General features: G+C 44.0%; 1 protein-coding gene across 1 annotated transcript in view; it reads left to right on the top strand.

Annotated features, from left to right (window-relative positions):
* WWC1 (WW and C2 domain containing 1) overlaps window positions 1-24,890 on the top strand; it is a 347,981-nt gene that overhangs the window by 304,976 nt on the left and 18,115 nt on the right. Inside the window, exons 18-19 of the mRNA XM_069199350.1 lie at window positions 8,684-8,816; window positions 15,134-15,298. Of these exons, the coding sequence (XP_069055451.1) occupies window positions 8,684-8,816; window positions 15,134-15,298 (298 nt within the window). The remainder of the gene's footprint in view (window positions 1-8,683; window positions 8,817-15,133; window positions 15,299-24,890) is intronic.

The following is a 24,890-nucleotide window of genomic DNA, read 5'->3' as shown; positions in this document are numbered from 1 at the left end:
TTGCACAATGTGTGGGTTGCGTGGTGATCAAAGAACTGGCAAGCAACGTACAGCGCAGACTTTAAAATCTGCCCACATAGCTAAGACTAGTGCAGATGAAGATGAAGATGAAGCGGTAATCCCAGATGCAAAAAAATGTAAACAGAGGAAAGCAATTGAGTTTTAGGTTCAGATGATGAAGTAGCTAAAACTTGCAGTTTTAGTGTTGAACAGAATCTCAAGGCTTAAGCAAGAAGAAGAGGATAAGAAGCAGAGGTCTGAGGAAAAGAAATGGGAGAAATAATAGTTTTGGATTTAATCAGGAAAGACTGAAGAAACCTTTTCCCATCTTCCACTGTAAAGATGGGAAAAATATTTTTTCAGTCTTTCCTGATTAAATCCTTGAGCAGCGCAATGACAATTCATTCCCAGAGAACTACAAGCAAGGACTTGGCAATGGCTTGAGGCAGCTGGAGTGAAGGTGACTTGGATGTCATTAACGAAAAAGTGGTGATAGGAAAAGATACAGCAGATGGTGATGATATGGGGAAGTTGTGTATAGAGAGATCAGGAGTGTGCAATAGAATCTTCTCATGTATCTGTTGAACAGTGCTCCATGATGGGTAACACTGTCATGCCGGATCCTCTCATTGTGTGCTCTGACACTTTCTCATGGGGGGAAACATCACTTACAACGCAGCAAATACAAAGAACTGTTAACCACGATACCTTTACCATGCATATGTCTTTACCATGCATGCCTTTACCACAAATATACCTTTGCCATGCATGCCTTCACAACGAATTTCATTGTAAAGGCGTGAATGGTAAAGGTATATGTGTGGAAAAGGTTTTAAAGGTATATTTTTTTTTTTAAAGGCATGAATATTAGAGGTGTATGCATGGTAAAGGTTTTAAAGGTAAGTACAGGTAAGTATTAAGTAGTTCAAGAGTATATATATATATATATATATATATATATATATATATATATATATATATGTTCGATGGCATGTGTAGCTGCAGATACACATGCTGTGCACATCCCGCCATCTGGTGTTGGGCTCGGAGTGTTACAAGTTGTTTTTCTTCGAAGAAGTCTTTTCGAGTCACGAGACCGAGGGACTCCTCCCATTTCGACTCCATTGCGCATGGGCGTCAACTCCATCTTAGATTGTTTTTTTTCCGCCATCGGGTTCGGACGTGTTCCTTTTCGCTCCATGTTTCGGGTCGGAAAGTTAGTTAGAATCTCGGAAAAAAACGTCGGTATTGTTTGCGTTCGGTATTGGGTTAGTTACAACAGATCGACACCGAATTTTGAAGAGCTCCGGTGGCCCTTTGGTTTTTTTTCGATCCCACGTCGGGGCCTTGTCGGCCCGGCCACGTGTGACTTCAAGGCTGATGGAACGGACCCCATTCCGCTTCTGTCCAAAATGCCATAACAAGTATCCGTATACGGATCAGCATCTGGTCTGTAACTTGTGCTTGTCCCCAGAGCACAAGGAAGATACTTGTGAGGCCTGTCTAGCGTTTCGGTCCAGAAAGACGTTAAGAGACCGAAGAGCCAGAAGACTGCAGATGGCGTCGACGCCGACAGGACAAGAGCTTTTCGAGGAGAAAGAGGAAGCTTTCTCTATCCACGAGTCAGACTCGGAAGAGCTCGAGGCCGAAGAAATGCCGAAAACCGTGAGTAAGACGTCGAAACATAAGACTCACGAGATGTCCACAAAAGCCCAGGGGACGCCACCGCCAACAGGCCATGGCTTAACCCAAAAAATAGGTGACCAAGCCAAGGCACCGAAAAAGGGCACGCTGGTGTCGAAGTCATCCGACTCCGGTCGAGATACCGCCACACAGGAATCTCGGACCCGAGAAATCGGCTCAGAGAAATTTCGGCACCGTGACAGCGGCACCGAACAAATTCGGCACCGAGAAACCACCACGCCGAAAATTACAAAGGTTTCTTTGGAGCCTAAAAAGACGTCCGAAAAAGTTTCGGTTCCGAAACATCCAGCCTCGGAGCCGAAAACAGGTTCCTATACAGAGGAACAAGGATTGTCCTCCCAAATGCAAAAACATAGATTTGGAGAGGAACTTCAAGCTGTAGAGCCAGACTATACTCAAAGGAGGCTCCACATTCATCAAGACACAGGGAAGATAACCACTCTTCCCCCAATTAAAATAAAAAGAAAACTTGCCTTTCAAAAAAAGGACAAGGAGCCACAGGCAAAGGTGGCAAAGAAAACAACTCCACCACCGTCTCCACCACCATCAGTGCACACATCACCAGTAGCAACTCCTCCACTGATGCACTCCCCGACTCATACTGCTATGAGTCAAGATGATCCCGATGCATGGGACCTTTACGATGCTCCAGTATCGGACAACAGCCCAGACTCGTACCCTGCCAGGCCGTCCCCTCCTGAGGACAGTACATCTTACACACAGGTGATCGCAAGGGCAGCTGCTTTCCATAACGTCACCTTGCATTCCGAACCAATTGAGGATGACTTTTTGTTTAACACGCTATCCTCCACTCATAGCCAATACCAAAGACTACCTATGCTCCCAGGAATGCTAAAACATTCAAAACAAATCTTTCAGGATCCTGTTAAAGGCCGAGCCATAACTCCAAGGGTGGAGAAAAAGTACAAGCCACCGCCAACAGATACTGTTTATATTACAACCCAGTTAACACCAGACTCAGTAGTTGTCGGGGCAGCTCGTAAGAGAGCGAACTCTCATACCTCGGGGGACGCACCACCTCCAGACAAAGAGAGTCGCAAATTTGATGCTGCGGGCAAAAGGGTTGCAGCACAAGCAGCAAACCAATGGCGCATTGCCAATTCACAAGCACTTTTGGCAAGATATGATAGAGCTCACTGGGATGAGATGCAACATTTGATAGAACACTTACCCAAGGAGTTCCAAAAAAGAGCACAACAAGTGGTGGAAGAAGGACAAAGTATCTCCTAATAATCAGATACGGTCTTCAATGGATGCAGCAGATACGGCTGCAAGGACAGTAAATACTGAAATAACAATAAGAAGGCACGCATGGCTGCGCACGTCGGGTTTCAAGCCGGAAATTCAACAAGCCGTGCTAAATATGCCATTTAATGAACAGCAGTTGTTTGGGCCGGAAGTCGACACTGCTATTGATAAACTCAAGAAAGACACTGATACAGCAAAAGCCATGGGCGCACTCTACTCCCCGCAGAGCAGAGGCACATTTCGCAAAACACCTTTTAGGGGAGGGTTTCGAGGACAACCTACAGAAACCACAACATCACAAACAAGGCCCACTTACCAAAGCCAATATCAGCGGGGAAGTTTTCGGGGGCAATATAGAGGGGGACAATTCCAAAAAAATAGAGGAAAATTCCAAAGCCCCAAAAGTCCTCAAAATAAGCAGTGACTTACAAGTCACACATCCCCATCACATAACACCTGTGGGGGGAAGACTAAGCCAATTTTACAAACATTGGGAGGAGATAACAACAGATACTTGGGTACTAGCAATTATCCAGCATGGTTATTGCATAGAATTTCTCGAATTCCCTCCAACAGTCCCACCGAAAACACACAGTATGTCAAAACAACATATAAATCTTCTAGGATTAGAAGTTCAAGCATTGCTCCAAAAAGAGGCAATAGAATTAGTACCAAAACAAGAACTAAACACAGGAGTTTACTCACTGTACTTTCTGATACCCAAAAAACACAAAACTCTAAGACCTATACTAGATCTCAGAATATTAAATACATACATCAAATCAGACCACTTTCACATGGTTACATTACAAGAAGTAATCCCACTGCTCAAGCAACAAGACTACATGACAACACTGGATCTAAAGGATGCATATTTCCATATACCAATACATCCTTCACACAGAAAGTACCTAAGGTTTGTATTCCAAGGGATACATTACCAATTCAAAGTGTTGCCATTCGGAATAACGACTGCGCCAAGAGTTTTTTACAAAATGTCTAGCAGTAGTAGCTGCACATATCAGAAGGCAGCAAATACATGTGTTCCCGTACCTAGACGATTGGTTAATCAAAACCAACACGCAAATACAGTGTTCACAACACACAAATTATGTCATAGAAACCTTACACAAACTAGGTTTCTCAATCAATTATTCAAAGTCACACCTTCTGCCGTGTCAAACACAGCAATACCTAGGAGCAACAATCAACACAGTAAAAGGAATTGCCACTCCAAGTCCACAAAGAGTCCAAACATTCCACAATGTAATACAAGCCATGTATCCAAATCAAAAGATACAAGTCAAACTGGTGATGAAACTACTAGGCATGATGTCTTCATGCATAGCAATTGTCCAAAATGCAAGGTTGCACATGCGGCCCTTACAACAGTGCCTAGCATCACAATGGTCACAAGCACAGGGTCAGCTTCTAGATCTGGTGTTGATAGACCGCCAAACATACATCTCGCTTCAATGGTGGAACAGTATAAATTTAAACCAAGGGCGGCCTTTCCAAGACCCAGTGCCACAATACGTAATAACGACAGATGCATCCATGACAGGGTGGGGAGCACACCTCAATCAGCACAGCATCCAAGGACAATGGGACATACAGCAAAAACAGTTTCACATAAATCACTTAGAACTGTTAGCGGTATTTCTAGCGCTGAAAGCATTTCAACCCATAATAACCCACAAATACACTCTTGTCAAAACAGACAACAATGTATTACCTAAACAAACAGGGAGGAACACACTCGACACAGTTGTGTCTCCTAACACAAAAAATATGTCATTGGGCGATTCACAACCACATTCGCCTAATAGCACAATTTATTCCATGGATTCAGAATCAGTTAGCAGACAATCTCTCTCGGGATCACCAACAGATCCACGAATGGGAAATTCACCCCCAAATACTGAACACTTACTTCAGAATGTGGGGAACGCCACAAATAGATCTATTTGCAACAAAAGAAAACTCAAAATGCGAAAACTTCGCATCCAGGTACCCACAACATCAGTCTCAGGGCAATGCACTATGGATGAACTGGTCAGGGATATTTGCGTACGCTTTTCCCCCTCTCCCACTTCTTCCATATCTAGTAAACAAGTTGAGTCAAAACAAACTCAAACTCATACTAATAGCACCAACATGGGCAAGTCAACCTTGGTACACAACACTACTAGACCTTTCAGTAGTACCTCATGTCAAACTGCCAAACAGACCAGATCTGTTAACACAACACAAACAACAGATCAGACATCCAAATCCAGCATCGCTGAATCTAGCAATTTGGCTCCTGAAATCCTAGAATTCGGGCACTTAGACCTCACACAGGAATGTATGGAGGTCATAAAACAAGCTAGATAACCTACCACTAGACACTGCTATGCAAATAAGTGGAAAAGATTTGTTTATTACTGCCATAATAATCAAATTCAACCTTTACACCCATCTGCAAAAGAGATAGTAGGATACTTACTACATTTGCAAAAATCTAAACTAGCTTTCTCTTCAATTAAAATACTTATTACGGCAATTTCAGCTTACCTGCAAATTACGCACTCAACTTCATTGTTTAGGATACCAGTCATAAAAGCGTTTATGGAAAGCCTAAAGAGAATTATACCACCAAGAACACCACCAGTTCCTTCATGGAACCTCAACATTGTCTTAACACGACTCATGGGTCCACCTTTTGAGCCCATGCACTCTTGTGAAATGCAATACTTAACGTGGAAAGTTGCATTTTTAATTGCCATCACATCTCTAAGAAGAGTGAGTGAAATTCAAGCATTTACCATTCAAGAACCATTTATTCAAATACACAAAAATAAAGTTGTTCTACGGGCTAATCCTAAATTTTTACCAAAAGTAATCTCACCGTTCCACTTGAATCAAACGGTAGAATTACCAGTGTTCTTCCCACAGCCAGATTCTGTAGCTGAAAGAGCACTACATACATTAGACATCAAAAGAGCACTAATGTACTACATTGACAGAACAAAACTAATTCGAAAGACAAAACAACTATTTATCGCCTTTTAAAAACCTCATACAGGAAATCCAATTTCAAAACAAGGCATTGCTAGATGGATAGTTAAGTGCATTCAAACCTGCTATCTTAATGCTAAAAGAGAACTGCCTATTACACCAAAGGCACACTCAACCAGAAAGAAGGGTGCTACCATGGCCTTTCTAGGAAATATTCCAATGAACGAAATATGTAAGGCAGCAACATGGTCTACGCCTCATACATTTACCAAGCACTACTGTGTAGATGTGTTAACTGCACAACAAGCAACAGTAGGTCAAGCTGTACTAAGAACTTTATTTCAAACTACTTCAACTCCTACAGGCTGAACCACCGCTTTTGGGGAGATAACTGCTTACTAGTCTATGCACAGCATGTGTATCTGCAGCTACACATGCCATCGAACAGAAAATGTCACTTACCCAGTGTACATCTGTTCGTGGCATTAGTCGCTGCAGATTCACATGCGCCCACCCGCCTCCCCGGGAGCCTGTAGCCGTTTAGAAGTAGATCTTAAACATTTGTACATTTGTAAATATATTACTTGAAACTTCATTATGTACATACGCATTCACTCCATTGCATGGGCACTATTACTAGCATACACAACTCCTACCTCACCCTCTGCGGGGAAAACAATCTAAGATGGAGTCGACGCCCATGCGCAATGGAGTCGAAATGGGAGGAGTCCCTCGGTCTCGTGACTCGAAAAGACTTCTTCGAAGAAAAACAACTTGTAACACTCCGAGCCCAACACCAGGTGGCGGGATGTGCACAGCATGTGAATCTGCAGCGACTAATGCCACGAACAGATGTACACTGGGTAAGTGACATTTTCCATATGTACGCGTGTATGTACATATGTTCGATGGCATGTGTAGTGTTCTACATCTAGTGTTGGGCTCGGAGTGTTACAAGTTGTTTTTCTTCTAAGAAGTCTTTTCGAGTCACAAAATCGAGGGACTCCTCCCATTTCGGCTCCATTGCGCATGGGCGTCGACTCCATCTTAGATTGTTTTCTTTCCGCCATCGGGTTCAGACGTGTTCCTCTACGCTCCATGTTTCGGTTCGGAAAATTAGTTAGATATCAGAAAAATTTGACGGTATTGTTTGCGTTCGGTATCGGGTTAGTTAACACAGATCGACACCGAATTTTGAAGAGCTCCGGTGGCCCTTCGGGGTTTCGGTTCCCCGGCGGGGCCTGGTCGGTATATGCGTGTATGTATATATATATATATATCTATGTAGATATACATATTGAGGGTTTTGAAGGCTTAGGATGGGTAATGGTTATAGAGTTGTATCTTTCGGTTTTAGGGTGGGTATGGGTTTTGGGTTTGTAAGGGCATTTTTCAGTTTTATGGTGGATATGGGTTTTGGGGTGGTAGGGCTTTTTAGGTTTTAGGGTGGGTATGGGTTTTGAGGTGGTAAGGGCTTTTTAGGTTTTAGGGTGGGTGTAGGTTTTTAGTCGTAAGGTGTGTTTAGGGTTTGGGGCGGGTACGCGATTTTGGGTGGTCGGGGCATTTTTAGGGATTAGACTGGGTATGGGCTTTGAAGTGATAAGGGCAGTTTTAGATTTATGGTGGGTGTGGGTTTTTGGGTGTTAAGGACATTTTTATGTTTTAGTGTTTGGGTATGGGTTTTGGAGTGGTAAGGGCATTTTTAGTTTTTAGGGTAAGTATGGGTTTTGGGGTGGTAAGGACATTTTTAGGTATTAGGCTGGGTATGGGTTTTTGGGTGGTAACGTGGGTTTAGGGTGGGTATGGGATTTTGGGTGGTAAGGGCATTTTTACAGTTTAGAGGTGGAAAAGTGTATGTGTGAGTGATACTTACCTCTTTACTTTTTATCACGCATATGCCTTTACCACAAAAGTTTCGTGGTAAAAGCATATGCATGGTAAAAAAGTTTTGTTGTAAGTGTAATGATACGTGTACTGTGTTGTAAAGGCATATGCGTGGTAAGTGCATGCATTGTTCAATCATACAACCCCTCATGGAATAAAGCATCATACAAGTTAGCAAGCTAGGATTGGGTTTGTTGTACCCAATGCCTCATGTAAGGTTCTAACAACAGTACAAGTGGTTCGAAACAGTCATAAAAAACATTTTTAGGTTGAAAAAACATCAGCATTCTTCCTCTTATTCTTCCAAACTAAATTTGCTGCCCATCAAACCACAAGTTACATTAAACACTTGCATCACCCGGTAGGCAACACACATAAACCTCCCAAATCCTTAATAGAGATATTTACATACACTGAATCTGAAAGAAACCTGTGGTGCAACAAAGGCCATAAGCTCTTCATAATGAAATGAAGAAGAAAAAGTGAAACAACTCCCCACAGCGGGTGGAGAATTATTACATAGATAAATATCTCGTTTGTGCCAAAACATCCCGATTCGAAAGGCTTTCGAAGCTTCCGATGGCCGTCCTGTCTGACACCTAATGGATTTCTAATCAATTTGTAATGTCCTCTTTTTCATAATGTATAGTCACAATGTTTTCCTTTTCCCATCCTTCCTTCACATTCTCTTCTCACACTCCTTGGAACTTGATTGTTCTGGTATACACTGTGCATAATGAATATGATACTGAATGAGTGGAGTGTGCTGAAGTGATGCTGCCTGTGGGAATTCCTTCAGGATTAACAAGGCACTGTTTTATGCTAGGCATGATGAGGAGGTGAGTTTCCAAGGCGAAGAGGGCATCAGTGACAACGAAGATGAGGAATATCCTGAAAAAAATCCATGGGAAACCGGGGCTGCAGCTGAAGAACATAGTGCGGATCCTGTGACATTAAAGGTACGATCAAGGAGCATATTGGGTTTGCCATTAAATTGTTTATAGTTACAACTTGTGAATATGTTTTTCATAGCATATTCTTGTTTCCTAGTTTATTAAAGTATCTTCCTCCTGATCCTAGAAATGAGCAATGGAAGTGGCTACAAGTAGCTTTGAAGAATAAAATGCAAACCTACGGCTGTAAGGGCTTGCCTCCCTTCGTGAGCATGGCCTGAGCTCCCATTCATTCACATGATATAAATCTGTGCTTTGCCGTTTTATCTCCTAAAGAAGACAGCGATGGAGCCGTACATGCTTCTAATATGGGTGCATTGAGCGACCGGTGTTAACTCTACTAAAGGTGGCCTTCTCTCATGGGACTTCATCTCCATCTCTCAAAAGCTCCCCTCTCTTTCGAGGTACCGCACCTGAGTTCGTTAGAGATCCTTACAAAATAGAATTGGAGCCACAAAAATGAGAAATGGAATTAAACTGAACCTTCAATAAAAACGGAATTTAAGCCACAGTAGTGGATAATTGAACAGAATTTTATCTGTGAGGGACTAATTGAAGTCCAAAGAAAGCTACAGAATTGTATATTTCGAATGACAATATCTCTAAATACAGTTTTCACTATTCCAATAATATGTATTTATGCTGTGAGACGATGTACAGTAATGATTGCCAATGAATAGCTCATTGTAACGATTGATAATATATGAAGAATATGTATGTAAGTGAGTGTGGCTGGTTGTGAGACAGTGGGTGAACGTATGGTGAGGAGAGCGGGTTGATTACATTGCAGATGTTTTTGTCTCTAATATCATGCTGTAATGAAAGGATTTATGGGGCTATGTGATTCTTAGATTGTATCTGGCGTGTGATAAATTCTTTGGATTGAATAGTAAATGCTAAAAGAAAATGTTTGGAGCTGTGCATAAATACTGTTGAGTGTAGAGTGACCAGTAAGGGTGGCCTAGCGGATTGTTAAGCAACTTTTTCTTAACCGCACCCGAGTGCTCCTTCTCCTAAGCGATCCCTTTATTAAGAGATTCTGATTGAAACAACTAAGTTGTTTTTTATGTATTTGAGTATTTATTTTCTCTGTCCTGGTTGAATGCTGCCCACATCTGAGACTCTAATACGTAGCTCCACGCAAGCTCACTAGCTACTGCAGGCAGGCAAGTCTTAGCAGCTGGTGTTGTTAACTGCGCCTTTTGTAGATGGCTCCAGTCCGCTGTAGAGCAGTAAGGGAGAAGCAAGTGTGCGAGGATTGGATGCATTAAATGGCCTTGGTTTAATGACGATGTGCTCCTTCTGTCTTTTGATAAATACCTCTCACCTCTGCCAGTTGTGGTGGACTATGTGGATGAGTCACTACATTTCCTGCACTCCTCTCAGAGGGAACACATCGGAGCAGATGGTTGCTTCTACTGATTGCAGTACAGATTCGGATTTTAATTCGAGAAACCTTGTAGTAGTTCTGGGATTTTTTTAATGTTTTATTTGGAGGGCGAGATTCTGATTTTACTTCGAGAAACCTAGTAGTAGTTGTGGGATTTAAAAAAAAAATTATTTGGAGGGCGAGGTGAAGAAAGGGGTTATGCAGCCACTGAGCTGTAGTAGGAATTTGCGGATTTGGTGTGGTTTTATTCACACTGCATTCTAAGGGTGAGATGATTTTTTTTTTATTTTTAAACCACTGGAAACGTGCTGCTCTTGTTGGACTTCAGTGACGGCTTTTTAAAAAAAGTTAAATGGTTTCACCCTTCAGTGTTATACTTAAAATACTAATATATTGACTGTACTTTTTTACTTGCATGTGTAATCGGTGGTGGCTGCCCAAAGTGGTGGGGCAGGGGGCAAGGGGTTAGTGGATGATAATAAAACAAAAAACAAAAATTACCTGCTGCTCCCGGCCACCTCAATGCTCTTCTCCTCCTGAGAGTCACCGGGGCACAAAGCTCAGGCTCCCAATCCAGATGCTGCTCTAATGCTATACCAAGCATGAGAGCGGTGACAGGATTGACCTGAGCAGGTTGGTCTGACACTCGCTGAGGCACAGGGAGCCTGTGCCACTTCTCCACACCACTTGTGCAACGCAGCTGGGTTGGATAACTTTAAGTGTGCATGTCGGTTTGGCCGTCCTAAGATGGCTGGCCAAACCGACATGCTCACTTTACAGTCTACTCTTTACAAACGCTGTCAGGCATGATTGTTTGCTTGTATTGCTTGTAGTGCTGTCAAATTGGTTTCATCACTTACCTGTGATCGCACGAAGTGAACGCACCTCTTTTTTTTTCTACACTTAACACTTGAGACTTCTCCAGATGCAGATATCACAGTTTCCATTGTCAGTGGTGGCTCTCAAAACCTTTCACTGAAAGCAGTTGCGCCATTGGTCATGTCTGGTCATCACTGTTCTCACTGATGAGATCCTTAATCCCACGTCAGGTATCGTGCCATCAGAAAGGCATTGAGGCATTGTCCAGATATTTTCTCATCATTAATATGTAACTTAGCTTTACAGGCTTTGTCAGTGCAAGTGGGCACTTATACATCAAATTAACACTTTATATCAATGAAATCTAATTCAATCAATCAATCAGACTATAAAGCGCACTAAATACCCGTGAGGGTTTCAAGGCGCTAGGGGGGTGGGGGGGTGCTGTAATTGCTCGAAGAGCCAGGTCTTGATGTGTCTTCTGAAGGTGAGCAGGTCCTGGATCGGTCTTAGGTCAGATAGGAGGGTATTACAGGTCTTGGCGGTGAGGTAGGAGAAAAATCTGCCGCCGGAGGATCTGCGCAAGATGTGGGGGATGGAGGCGAGGGCGACGTTGGCGGAGCAGAGTTGCCGGGTAGGGGTGTAGAAGCTCAGTCTGCTGTTCAGGTAGGCTGGTCCAGTGTTGTGAAGTGCTTTGTGTGCATAGGTGAGGAGCTTAAAGATGATCCTCTTGTCGACGGGGAGCCAGTGTAAGTCTCTTAGGTGGGGGGTGATGTGGCTGCGGCGAGGGATGTTGAGGATGAGTCGGGCGGAGGCGTTTTGGATGCGTTGGAGGTGTTGCAGGTGTTTGGACGGGATGCCTGCATAGAGTACGTTGCCGTATTCGAGCCTGCTGCTGACGAAGGGCCTGAGTTACTGTTTTTCTTGTTTCGGTTGGGATCCATTTGTAGATTCTGCGAAGCATGCAGAGGGTGTTGTAGCAGGAGGAGGAGATGGCGTTGACTTGTTTTGACATGGAGAGGGATGAGTCGAGGATGAAGCCGAGGTTTCGTGCATGGTCGGTTGGTGTCGGAGGGGTGCCCAACGAGGCTGGCCACCACGAGTCGTCCCAGGCGGAGGGGGTGGGCCCAAGGATGAGAACCTCAGTTTTGTCTGAGTTCAGTTTCAGCCGGCTACTTCTCTTCCAGTCGGCGACGGCCTTCAAGCCCTCGTGGAGGTTGGTTTTGGCGGTGTGTGGGTCCTTGGTGAAGGAGAGGATGAGTTGGGTGTCGTCGGCGTAGGAGATGATGTTGAGGTTGTGTTGACGGGGCACTTGTGCGAGGGGGGCCATGTAGATGCCGAACAGCGTCGGGCTGAGGGGTGAGCCCTGGGGTACGCCGCAGATGATGTTGGTGGCTTTGGATTGGAACGGGGGGAGGCGGACTCTCTGGGTTCATCCGGAGAGGAAGGATGTGGTCCAGTCCAGGGCCTGCTCTTGGATCCCTGCTTCGTGGAGGCGGATTTTCAGAGTGTAGTGGCAGACTGTGTCGAAGGCGGCCGACAGGTCTAGGAGGATGAGGGCAGATGTTTCTCCATTGTCGAGATGGCTTCTGATGTCATCTGTGGCGGCAAGGAGGGCGGTCTCGGTGCTGTGGTTTCATTTGAAACCGGACTGGGATGGGTTGTGGATGTTGTTGTCTTCGAGGTACCGTGTGAGTTGTGTGTTGACGATTTTTTCAATGACCTTTGCCAGGAATGGAAGCAGGGAGATGGGCCGGAAGTTCTTCAGGTCTTTGGGGTCCGCCTTTGATTTTTTGAGTAGGGCATTGATTTCGGCGTGTTTCCAGCTTTCCGGGAATCTTGCTGTTTCGAAGGAGATGTTGATGATCTTCCATAGGTGTAGTGCGATGGCTGCGTCGGCTTTGGTGAGTATGTGGTGTGGGCAGGGTCTGATGGTGATCCGGAGTGGATGGAATTCATGGTCTTGCGAGTTTCGTCGTTGTTGATGCTGGTCCAGGAGGTTAGGCGGTTGGTGCAGGTGGAGTTCATGGATGGCGGGAGAGGCGAGTCAGAGGTTGGAGGGGTGTTGAAGCTGTTGTGGATGTCTGCGATCTTTCGGTGGAAGGCGGTGGCTAGGGTGTCGTATAGTTCTTGGGAGGGGGTGATGTCGTTGACGGTGGCGCTGGGGCTGGAGAGCTCCTTCACGATGTTGAACAGTTCTTTGCAGTCGTGAGCGTTGTTTTCTAGGCGAGTTTTGAAGAAGGATCTTTTTGCTAGCCTGAGGAGTTAGTGATGGCTGCGTGTGGCGTCCTTGAGTGCTGTGAGTTTACGGCAGTTGCGTTTGGAGGCTTGGAGGTCGTTGGTGAACCAGGTGGCTCTTTTGTTGGTTTGGTTGTTGTTGGAGGGTTTCTTGAGTGATGCGAGGTGGTTGGCGCAGTCGTTGATCCATAGCTTGAGGTTGTGGGCGGCGATGTCAGTCAGTGGGGTTGGTGGGTGGTTTCTGGGCTAGGTCGTTGGATAACTGATCTTCGGTGACTTTGCCCCAGCGTCGGCAGGGTGGTTGCTCGGTGAGGTGGTGTTTGTTTTGTTTCTTGAAGGTGAAATTAATGCAGTGGTGGTCGGTCCAGTACAGTTTGGTGGTTTGATTGAAGGTGACGTGGTCGCTTGTGGAGAAGATGGGGTCAAGAGTGTGACCGGCTGTGTGGGTGGGTGCGTTGACGAGCTGTCTGAAGCCGAGGTTGTTGATCAGGGTGGTGGAGTTAATGTCGTTATTGTTTTCGAGGTGAAAGTTCAGGTCCCCGAGGAGGATGTAGACCGTGGAGGCGAGTGCGTGGGTGCTGGCAAGGTCGGCGATGGCGTTGCTGAACGGTGCCCTGAGTCCAGGAGGTCTATAGATGACTGTTCCTCTGAGGGTAGTGTCGGGGTCGGTGTGGATTTGAAAGTGCAGGAGTTCGGCGGAGCTGAGGGAGTCGTCCAGGTGGGTCTTGACTTCGAGGGTGGTCTTGTGGACGATGGCTATGCCTCCTCCGGTTCTGTTGGTGCGGTCTCTGCGGGAGATCTTGTACCCATCCGGGATGGCTATGGCGATGTCAGGAGCTGAGGAGTCACTCCACCAGGTTTCGGTTAGGAAGGCTACGGCCGGGGTGGTGGAGTCGAGCAGGTCCCAGAGCTCGATGGCGTGCTTACGTGCTGAGCGAGTGTTGAGGAGTATGCAGCGGAGGTAGTTGGTCTTGGTCCTGGGAGGTTTGTGGGCTCTGACGCAGGTGAAGCTGCAGTTGTGGCAGGAGAAAGGCCTGTGTGTGCTCTTCGGAAAGGCGCAAAAATAGCAAAAGTGAAAGAGGGCAAAAAGGCCCGAAGTTAGAAAAAGTTAGAAAAAGGTTGAAAGAGGCAAATAGTAAAAGGTTGGTAGAGGCAAAGAGTAAAAGGCTGAAAGAGGCAAAGAGTAAAAGCCGAGAAAAGGCAGAAAGAGCAGAGAAAGCCCAACAGAAAAAGAGGAGAAAAACCAGAGAGACACTCTAGCGGACCGGGTCCAGGATGGCCTCGATCCCTAGAAGCAGCGAGGGGGGGGGGCGAGACAAAGGCACGGCTTGGTGGTGCTGTGCGCGCGGGGAGTGTATTACCTGGCCAAAACAGGTCAGAAGACACTCTTGTTACTCTTAAAAACATTATTGAAATTATCAAATCTTCTAACTTTACTGGTAACATGAGTAAAATTGATTTTTACTTAGAAAACGTGTGATGTATACTTTACACTATAGTCACTATGTTAATGGTATATGTGAAATATGTAACATCTACAATGTGTTAACAGCCAGCGTCGAAGTGGCCTATATGGCAGTAAGGCAGTGCCCGATGGGCTGGTCTGACACATCTGTGTGTGGGCCGGTGTTTTTTTAAGCAGTTGTGGGCTGTGTTATGACCAGGTCGACCTCTTTTTTCCTCCTGATTTCCCTGATATTAGCATTTTTTTTATGATCTATGCTTCACTTGAATTTTGGTGCCGGAGCCTATTTTTTGTCCCAGACTGACCCTGATGTGAGCCGTGAAAATTTGGGTGTGTAAAAACTGGAAAGCAAGTGACTTATAACTTTATTAGAAGACATTCTTGTGACGGTAGGATCCTCTTTTTCTCCAGGTGGACAAAGAAACAAACACTGAAGGCTTTTCAAGTCCTCCCAGTGCTGTGCGTCCCAAAGACAAGAGGCCGGCGAACCATTTGCAAACTCCCTTCATCAGGGGAAGCACTATCATCCGGTCCAAGACCTTCTCTCCGGGGCCGCAGAGCCAGTACATTTGCCGGGTAAGACAAGCCAAAAGTAAAGTGAACTATTATCAAATAACATGTATATCAATTACAGATTACAAATTACTGTCAGAATTCACAAGCTGATATCAAATATCCTTTTTTTGTACAAATGGCGAGAGAATGTTGATCTGATAGTACTGAAATAGCTCCCAAGTCACAATGTGTAATTCCTACTGAACTACCTGTAATGTTTTCTTTTACTGTGCATGACAAACATCACATAATCATTGAAAAAGTCAGTAGGTCTATTTTTTAGAGTGCTGACAAACAGCTGGCACTAGTGATGAAAAAGTGTTGCTTTCTGTATGCAGTGCTACTATGAAAAAGAAAATGTAATATGTAATAACTCTGTGTACTTTTGAGATTTAAAACAGTCCCTCATTCATGGCAGTGCAAACACTCCACAGGAGGCGAAGTGATTCACCAACCAGCCAATAGTATGCAGTGAGAGAATCGTACCCAATGGGTGCAGTGAAGCGCGTGCTTGGAGGTTATAGTTAAGAAAACATGTTTTCCCTATACAAACCAACCTTTAACTACACAAACATTAAACATTCTAAAGTTATAGTTATAACTTTAATTTACAGTTTATCCACCTCCTTCAAATTATTATAAGAAGCAGACCTCATTACACTCTGTCTTCAGATCAATAACCAGACAATGCTAACTATAACTCGCCACTCCAGTTTGGCTGGAATTGTAAAGCTACTTAAAAATAGTTGAAACTTTGGGAAATCTGTACTGATGATAATTGGGCCTGGAACCTGAACAGTCTGATCAAAGTCTCTAAGGGAAGTCGCTGCATCCACGTGTAGGGGGAGGCACCTATACCAAAGTCAAAGCTAGGAGTCTAGCCGCTATCTTTTAAAAGAGCTGTCATTACAATGACCAGAATCCAGAAATCATTGGGAGGAAATTTACCTGTGTAAAACCAGTATGTCCATCATTTAGGACATCATCAACATTCTATAAATGGTATTTCAGTCACCAGTGCTGCTGCTGGATTATCAGAAGGTATTCGAGGTACGGTGGAGAGTTAATTCCCCTACATCTCTAGCAGACTCTTTGCGAGCTGGACGATGTGCTTCCTCTGTTAGTGATACTGAAGTAGTAACATGATGATTTCCATGTAGTTCGCTGCCTCTTGAACCCGTCACTAACCACAAAATAGGAATCAAAAACTGTAACGCAAGAACTGCAGAGCAAATTAAATATGCCAGGTAAATGCAAATATTGTTTTTCAAACCTATCTCTCACACGTCCTCCTCCCTAGTACTTATCTTGCACCCTCCTGGTACAAGATAAGAGGACCTCTCTGTTCACTCACACACAACACCAAAACAATTTCCAATAGGATCCAAAAATGCAGCACTTTGTGACCCATGCATGGCCCTGAGGTGTGGAATGTTGCCTATCCAAAAATTTGTTTTGGTGTCCCATAACACTGAATGACGTTCTTTGTAATGCTACAATAAAATGCAGTACAAAGAGGCCATAATATTCTGCTTATAAATATATTTTTGGGTACTAATCAAAAGGCTGTGCTCAGAATTCAGATCACATCTTATAAGAGTGGTGTCTGTGCACATACCTCATTTTTGCAAGTGATAAAGGATCACAATCCTTAGAAGACAGTGCTTCAAAATAGGAGTTGCTGTCCGGTACAGAGTACCTTCACTTATTTAATTTGAAAGGGAGGGTACCTGCACTTCTCAGGACTGCTGCAGTACATTTAAATGAAGAGTAATCGCACTTCTCAGGAGGAACCAGGTGCTCTAGTCAGTGAGTACCTACACGTATATAATTCTACTGAAAGCACTGTTTGAAGATATTTTCTAGGAGCATGGCTTTCTAATACTTGTGGGTCCACGTTATTTGCTGCTGTCTAATTGGAATGAAAAGTGCATATAAAGGTCTTACGAACTTTGATAAGGAAACGTGTATTGTGGTCCATGATTTTTTGAAAGGACGATTGCATCAATCATTTGAGGTCACAAAGTATGACAACCTCTAACAATGCCTGCTTGCAGGAAACAATTCAGAACTATTGAATACATTGTAAACCTAGCAACTGAATCCATGTTTGCACAGCTTTGTTTTAAATTAATCAGAATTAAAAGGCATGCTTTTGCACTGTGCCAACCAGGATTCAGAGATAATTTTAACATCATTTATAACATGCCTTTTTTAACTTAAAAGTACCGTTAAGTGTTACGTTCTACTAAATTTATATCGTCTTGACTAAAAGTGGCACTGCAATCCGCATGATTTATCAGACATTTTTTGGAAATAATAACGTGAGAACATGCACTTCACAGTCAAAAGTAATGTTATCAAAAAATGGCTTCACTCCCGAAGGAAATGTATGATTTAAACTTTATCCCTATATAGGAATGCTGCCAGTTGCAGCAAGGTATTGTTTTGTTTGTGCTTCATTATATTGCCCACAAGGAAAGTTTTACGATATACTTTAGGAAATTACATTGAATCTCATTGACCCCAATCATGACTAAACTGATAGACGGTGGAGATGGTCGATGCTTATTAAATATGACTTACTTTGATTCTGCTTGCAAGCGAATGGAAAGCTCCTTTTTTCGTACTGTCTTGGTTATAGTTATTTTTACAGTATTCATAAGATCCCAAAGCCATTAAAGTTGTCACAACAACCATACCATTAGTTTTGAATCACTTCCATGAGTGAAGCAGGTAGCTCATGTCTCTGTGATGACAATGTGGTAACCTGTATACAGCACAGCGATTTGGATCGACTGTTGTTGGGAAGAAGTCTCTTCACCTTTCAGTTGCATATTGTAAAAAGGATGCCACTGCTTAAATCCATGCCAGAGAAATAGCAGCATGGCTATGCTGAAACTCAATGCATCATGTAAGGAAGGTTATTTATAAGACTTCCTAGCACAATTTTGCATTATGCTTGAAGTCAGTATGTAAACAGCTGGGCTTGACCACCTCAGCATGGTCACATCGAAAGCTTTTTCATGTACCCTCGACTATTTGATGAATTTGTTTAAGCTGGCCTTAGGGCTATGTAGTTTCCCACTGCTAACCAGTGCTAAAGTGCTTGTGCTCTCTCCCTAAATCATGGCAAAAGTGGCCTAAACCTGATAGGTCCTTAATACATGGTACTGCATGGTACCCAGAGCCCGTAAATTAGATGCTGATAGTGGACCAGCAACTTTCATTGTGCCACCCACTACAGGGAGTGCAGAATTATTAGGCAAATGAGTATTTTGACCACATCATCCTCTTTATGCATGTTGTCTTACTCCAAGCTGTATCGGCTCGAAAGCCTACTACCAATTAAGCATATTAGGTGATGTGCATCTCTGTAATGAGAAGGGGTGTGGTCTAATGACATCAACACCCTATATCAGGTGTGCATAATTATTAGGCAACTTCCTTTCCTTTGGCAAAATGGGTCAAAAGAAGGACTTGACAGGCTCAGAAAAGTAAAAAATAGTGAGATATCTTGCAGAGGGATGCAGCACTCTTAAAATTGCAAAGCTTCTGAAGCGTGATCATCGAACAATCAAGCGTTTCATTCAAAATAGTCAACAGGGTCGCAAGAAGCGTGTGGAAAAACCAAGGTGCAAAATAACTGCCCATGAACTGAGAAAAGTCAAGCGTGCAGCTGCCACGATGCCACTTGCCACCAGTTTGGCCATATTTCAGAGCTGCAACATCACTGGAGTGCCCAAAAGCACAAGGTGTGCAATACTCAGAGACATGGCCAAGGTAAGAAAGGCTGAAAGACGACCACCACTGAACAAGACACACAAGCTGAAATGTCAAGACTGGGCCAAGAAATATCTCAAGACTGATTTTTCTAAGGTTTTATGGACTGATGAAATGAGAATGAGTCTTGATGGGCCAGATGGATGGGCCCGTGGCTGGATTGGTAAAGGGCAGAGAGCTCCAGTCCGACTCAGACGCCAGCAAGGTGGAGGTGGAGTACTGGTTTGGGCTGGTATCATCAAAGATGAGCTTGTGGGGCCTTTTCGGGTTGAGGATGGAGTCAAGCTCAACTCCCAGTCCTACTGCCAGTTCCTGGAAGACACCTTCTTCAAGCAGTGGTACAGGAAGAAGTCTGCATCCTTCAAGAAAAACATGATTTTCATGCAGGACAATGCTCCATCACACGCGTCCAAGTACTCCACAGCGTGGCTGGCAAGAAAGGGTATAAAAGAAGGAAATCTAATGACATGGCCTCCTTGTTCACATTGATCTGAACCCCATTGAGAACCTGTGGTCCATCATCAAATGTGAGATTTACAAGGAGGGAAAACAGTACACCCCTCTGAACAGTGTCTGGGAGGCTGTGGTTGCTGCTGCACGCAATGTTGATGGTGAACACATCAAAACACTGACAGAATCCATGGATGGCAGGCTTTTGAGTGTCCTTGCAAAGAAAGGTGGCTATATTGGTCACTGATTTGTTTTTGTTTTGTTTTTGAATGTCAGAAATGTATATTTGTGAATGTTGAGATGTTATATTGGTTTCACTGGTAATAATAAATAATTGAAATGGGTATATATTTTTTTTTGTTAAGTTGCCTAATAATTATGCACAGTAATAGTCACCTGCACACACAGATATCCCCCTAACATAGCTAAAACTAAAAACAAACTAAAAACTACTTCCAAAAATATTCAGCTTTGATATTAATGAGTTTTTTGGGTTCATTGAGAACATGGTTGTTGTTCAATAATAAAATTAATCCTCAAAAATACAACTTGCCTAATAATTCTGCACTCCCTGTACAGTAGAACTGTAAAACTTGTTTCAGGTCTGCAACTACAGCCTGTAGTGCAGTTAGAAACTGCCATTCGAACTGACAAAATCAGCCGCCCTTTTTAATACATAAAAAGCCCACATGCCTGCCTGGCAAATGCCCAAAATTGGAACACCCTGAGCTAGGGCAGTAGTGGCAGCTTTCTTCTTGTTACGGTGAGCCCTACGTGTAGGAATTTGGCCTGGTGTGTGGTGGGTACCTGAGGTACTTAGACCTTATACCATTAGTGTAGGGTAGGCATAGTCTAAAAGCCAGGCTCTCTAGAGGTAGCCGTGGCTGAGCAGCCAAGGCTTATCTAGGAGACATGCAAAGCTCATACAATACCACTGTAGTCACACAGCACTTACATGAAATAAAAACACTTAGTTGTACAAAAATAAAGGTACTTTATTTTTGGAACAAATCACCACCAAAATACTAGACAGGTAACCCACCCTTAGGAGGTAAGTAATACACTAAATATATATAGTAGTAATCAGAAATAGGCATAGAAAAGGTGAGAAAACAGTGCATATAGTAATACCCAGTAGTGACCCCAGGGGAGCACAAACCATATACTAAACAAAAATGGAATGCGAACAAGGTAAGTAAAATGTGTAGAGGGAAGCTGGGAGTACTAGAAACCGAGAGTGGTAACAAACACAGTACCCACCAGCGACCAGGAATGCAGGAGTAAAAACACTGGATTTTCCCCAAACCACACAAAAGGAGGAAAATGAAGAAAAGAAGACACCCAGACAAGACTGCAAGAATACAAGTGGTGGATTCCTGAAGAAAGAAGACCTGTGTAGAGTGGAAACCAAGTCCAGAAGGCTCAACAGAGTCCAGTGGGTGCAGGAGACCTACCCACCCCACTGAAGATGCAGGAGTTGGTCAGCGTTGAAGAAGAAGTCAGCACTGCAGCCCAGAAGCCAGAGAATACTTTGATTGCTGCAGAAGATGTCCCACGATGACATGAAATTGCAGATGGGTGTTGGTGCAGGAATTGCACCAACAAGCCTTGGCAAAGGCAAATTTGCTGTTGGAGGAAAAGAGGTGCTGCCAGGGACCAGCAAGGCCCAGGAGGACTCCACCCAGGAGGGGGAGTCACAGGGGATCCTTAGCATCGCAGAGAGTCCACAGGAGTAGAGGCAGCACCCACAGGAGCCCCACAGAACGAGGACACAGAAGGTGCAAGAAGGAGCCCACGCAGCATTACAAAAGAGGATTCCATGCCGCAGGAGAACCACACAGGAAGCTGGGATTTGCAGGAAGGAGTGCTGGGGGCTGGACCTGTACGTTTCCTAAAGATACCTTGGAGGAGATGCAAACATGCCTTGGCAGCTGCAAGGGATGCAGTGCACGGGGTACTTTCCTGCGTGGGAAGGCAAGGGCTTATCTCAAACCAAGTAGGGCAGCTGGTAGAGACGACCAACGGGACCACTCCAGACCATGACCCGTAATGCAAGATCCACGCAACTCAGCAGGAGAGGGGATCCACGCAGCCGGTCGTCGCTTGCTGTAGGTGCCTGCTTTTGCAGGGGAGTGACACATTCACTCCAAGGGAGATTCCTTCTTCTTGTGCAGGCTGAAGAGTGGCAGTCTTCTGAGGATGCACAGCGAGGCAACTTGTACAAAGCTGGCAGGAACTCTGGATACAACGTTGCAGAAGAGTCTTCCTCGTGGATCTGCAGCTTTTCGGTTCCTGGAGGGTCCAGTCGCAGTTCTGGTGGCCAGAAGTCGAAGTGAAGGTTGAAGGAGTCCTGCTGGAATATTGCAAGCCAAATCTGAGAACCCGTCCCAGAAGAAGACCCTAAATAACCCTGAAAGGGGGACTGGTCACCTAACCAGGTAAGCACCTATCAGGAGGGGGCTCTGACGTCACCTTCCTGCTTGCCGCTCAGATACTCCCAGAGTTCCCTGCAAACCTTAGAAACAAGATGGCAGAACCCAGGGACCCTCTGGAGGAGCTCTGAGCACCACCCTTAGGGTGGTGATGGACAGGGGAGTGGTCACTCCACTTTCCATTGTCCAGTTTCACGCCAGAGCAGGGACTGGGGGGTCGCTGAACCGGTGTGGACTGGTTTATGCACAGAGGGAACCAAATGTGCCCTTCAAAGCAAAGCCAGTGGCTTGGGTAGGCTACCCCTCCCAAGCCAGTCACACCTGTTTCCAAAGGGAGAGGGTGTAACACCCCTCCCCAAAGGAAATCCTTTGTTCTGCCCTCCTGGGCTTGAGCAGATCAAGCAGAAGGAGGGCAGAAACCTGTCTGAGGGGTGGCAGCGGCTGGAGCTGCCCGGGTAACCCGGTAAGACTAGTGTTAGCAATGCTGGGGGACCTCTAAGGAGCCCCCGAGTGCATTGAATCATACAACCAATACTTGCAAAAGTATTGGGGTATGATTCTGACATGTTTGATACCATGGTATGAGAGGCATGGGGTGGAAAGTTGTTCAGGAAACTGAAGCTAAGCTGAAAGGGTTTTTCAGAAACACCCACGAGAGACATTCCAAAGCACAAAATGCTGGACACTGAGTATTTTTGTAGCTACATGCCCTATAGGGCGAATACTTCCAGTGTCACCTCTGGGAACAACTGAAGTAAAAGGCCAGCAAGGTGATTCCTTAAACATAATTGCATGTAAATTATTTTAGAATAATTCAGGAGTGTCTCTATTACTTATGCAGACAGAATGCATCAAAAATATTTGTTAAAAAAGGGATTAGAGCAATAGGCGTCCAAATGCAAAAGATGTTTAATGACAAACATTACAGAAATAATTAATCAGCCAAATAAAGGAGATGTACAGGGTAAAAAAGTCAATAGATGAATCCAGACTTGTTTCTACAAAAGTATGGTACTCTTGAAAGGAAAAATACTAAATAATGTCCATAGAGTGAAGCACATGGATAATGGATGATGTGTAGGTGACCATCACCACGACTGTCTAGCTTAGGTCTTAAAAGATCCATCCCCTTATTCCACTGAATTAGGATGAACAGAGTTGTTAAAGTAGGATCTCGTATCATATGACCTTTAAATTTGTGAAAAGTTTCGGGAAGTATAGGCTTCGGGTCAACAATGAAAAAACGCATACTACTTTCACTTTATTAGGTGTGCTTTTTCGGTGAGCACTCTCCAAGAAATTGCACCACAGCTGCACAGACGTATTTGATCGTCGGCCATGCTATTCAGACCCACAAAACCCCTACATAAATGAATCCATATAACGCTCATTTGCTTTTGGGCCCGTTTATTCTCTCTTTTCTGTGGCCCCCAATGTGGTGCACGTACCGTGAAGTAGTTCTGGTGCACACAAATCTTGAGGTCTCCAGGTTGCTCTGTTGGTTTTACTTCTGGGACTTCTCTTTTAACAGGAAGGGTAAAATCCATCATTGCACCTATCGTCTGAGTCTGGAGGTCTTTGCCTACAGTCATCTCATTGTGTCTTGGGTGAACTTAAGAGTTTACAGGTGGCCAGAAAACAATCAAAAGGCATCAATACAGAAGCAAATATTCAAAATTCTGTCCGTCTGTTGACGAATAAACTCATTTCGGACAGCTTTTTCTTAAGCAATCCAGAATGAATCATAGAATACCTATTTTATTGTGACTGGGGCCATTAGGACGTCGTCAGGATTGTGTTTCTTTTCAAAAGTCTTATACCCTTCTGCTTGAAGGCACAATTAGGCTTGTGATTTATAGGGTGTTTAAGCCCTGGGGGATCCAGTGACATTTAACTGGTGACACAATTGTGGAACATAAGTCAGGGCACTTGATCAGCGTTTGTTATGCTGTGCGAAATAGAGTGGTGTGAATTCACCAAAATCGCAATGGTGTGCCATGCTTCCTTTAATCACTATGATGGGATATTGCATATTTCTTTTCTCAATCACCTTTATTTAGACTCGGTTATAACTTTATTTTTATGTTAGCTTAATACCACAGTTTTGACATTTCTGGCTTTTACAAATGTCATAATTTACTATTATCCAGTTTAATGATTTTTTTTCATGTTGTCAGCAGTAGAAAGATTTACATCTATTGCCTTGTTAGGGTATAAGATACACACTAGATGTCAACAGTAAATGCTTAGCGTATTGAGCAATCATGCTGACTGCCGCATTTTAATAAACTGTCATAGAACAAGCTGCTGCTAACACTAGCAAAAAACCTAATGACATACTTAAATTTAAATAGTTAGTCTGATGGGTTTCAAAGCAGAAACATAAGGCACCCATTAGTTATTCCCACAAGATACTCCTGCCAAAAAGTAATTACTAAGATGCTTTTTAAATAAATGTGACCCGTTCTGTCGTAGGTTTTCCATAACTGAATATCTCTGCTATTAAAGGAATTTTCTTTTTTATTATTACATATATCGAATGTATTCCTGTAGCATCAGTGAAAAGGAGTGCTTTGCATGGGTAATTGACAACAGCAGGTTACAGGTACATACACACTGTTGTTTAAAAAGGTGATAGTGGTACAGATTACATAAGAAAGAAGGGTGCAAAGGGGTGAAAACAGAGCAGCCTTGGTGAGAGTATTTGCAGTGTAAGCTAAGCGTTCATCTACATGTCTGTAGGGATGAAAATAAGAGGAGAAGAACGAAGGGGTCAAGATGATAGAAGTGCACTCAGATGAATAAGGTTTCTTCCAAGATGACCAATATTGAAGGGATCAATCTCAGTTGGAAAGGGAAGTTGGTACATAGAATAATGGCAAGGAAAAAATATGTTCCTTTTTGTCTGCTCTTTCCTTCCTTTGGGGATCTTGAATACCAGCAGGTCT

The sequence above is a fragment of the Pleurodeles waltl genome, chromosome 7, assembly GCF_031143425.1.
Source record: "Pleurodeles waltl isolate 20211129_DDA chromosome 7, aPleWal1.hap1.20221129, whole genome shotgun sequence".
NCBI lineage: Eukaryota > Metazoa > Chordata > Amphibia > Caudata > Salamandridae > Pleurodeles > Pleurodeles waltl.
The sequence above is the reverse complement of the archived record's forward strand: the minus strand, read 5'-3'. Positions and strand labels throughout refer to the sequence as shown.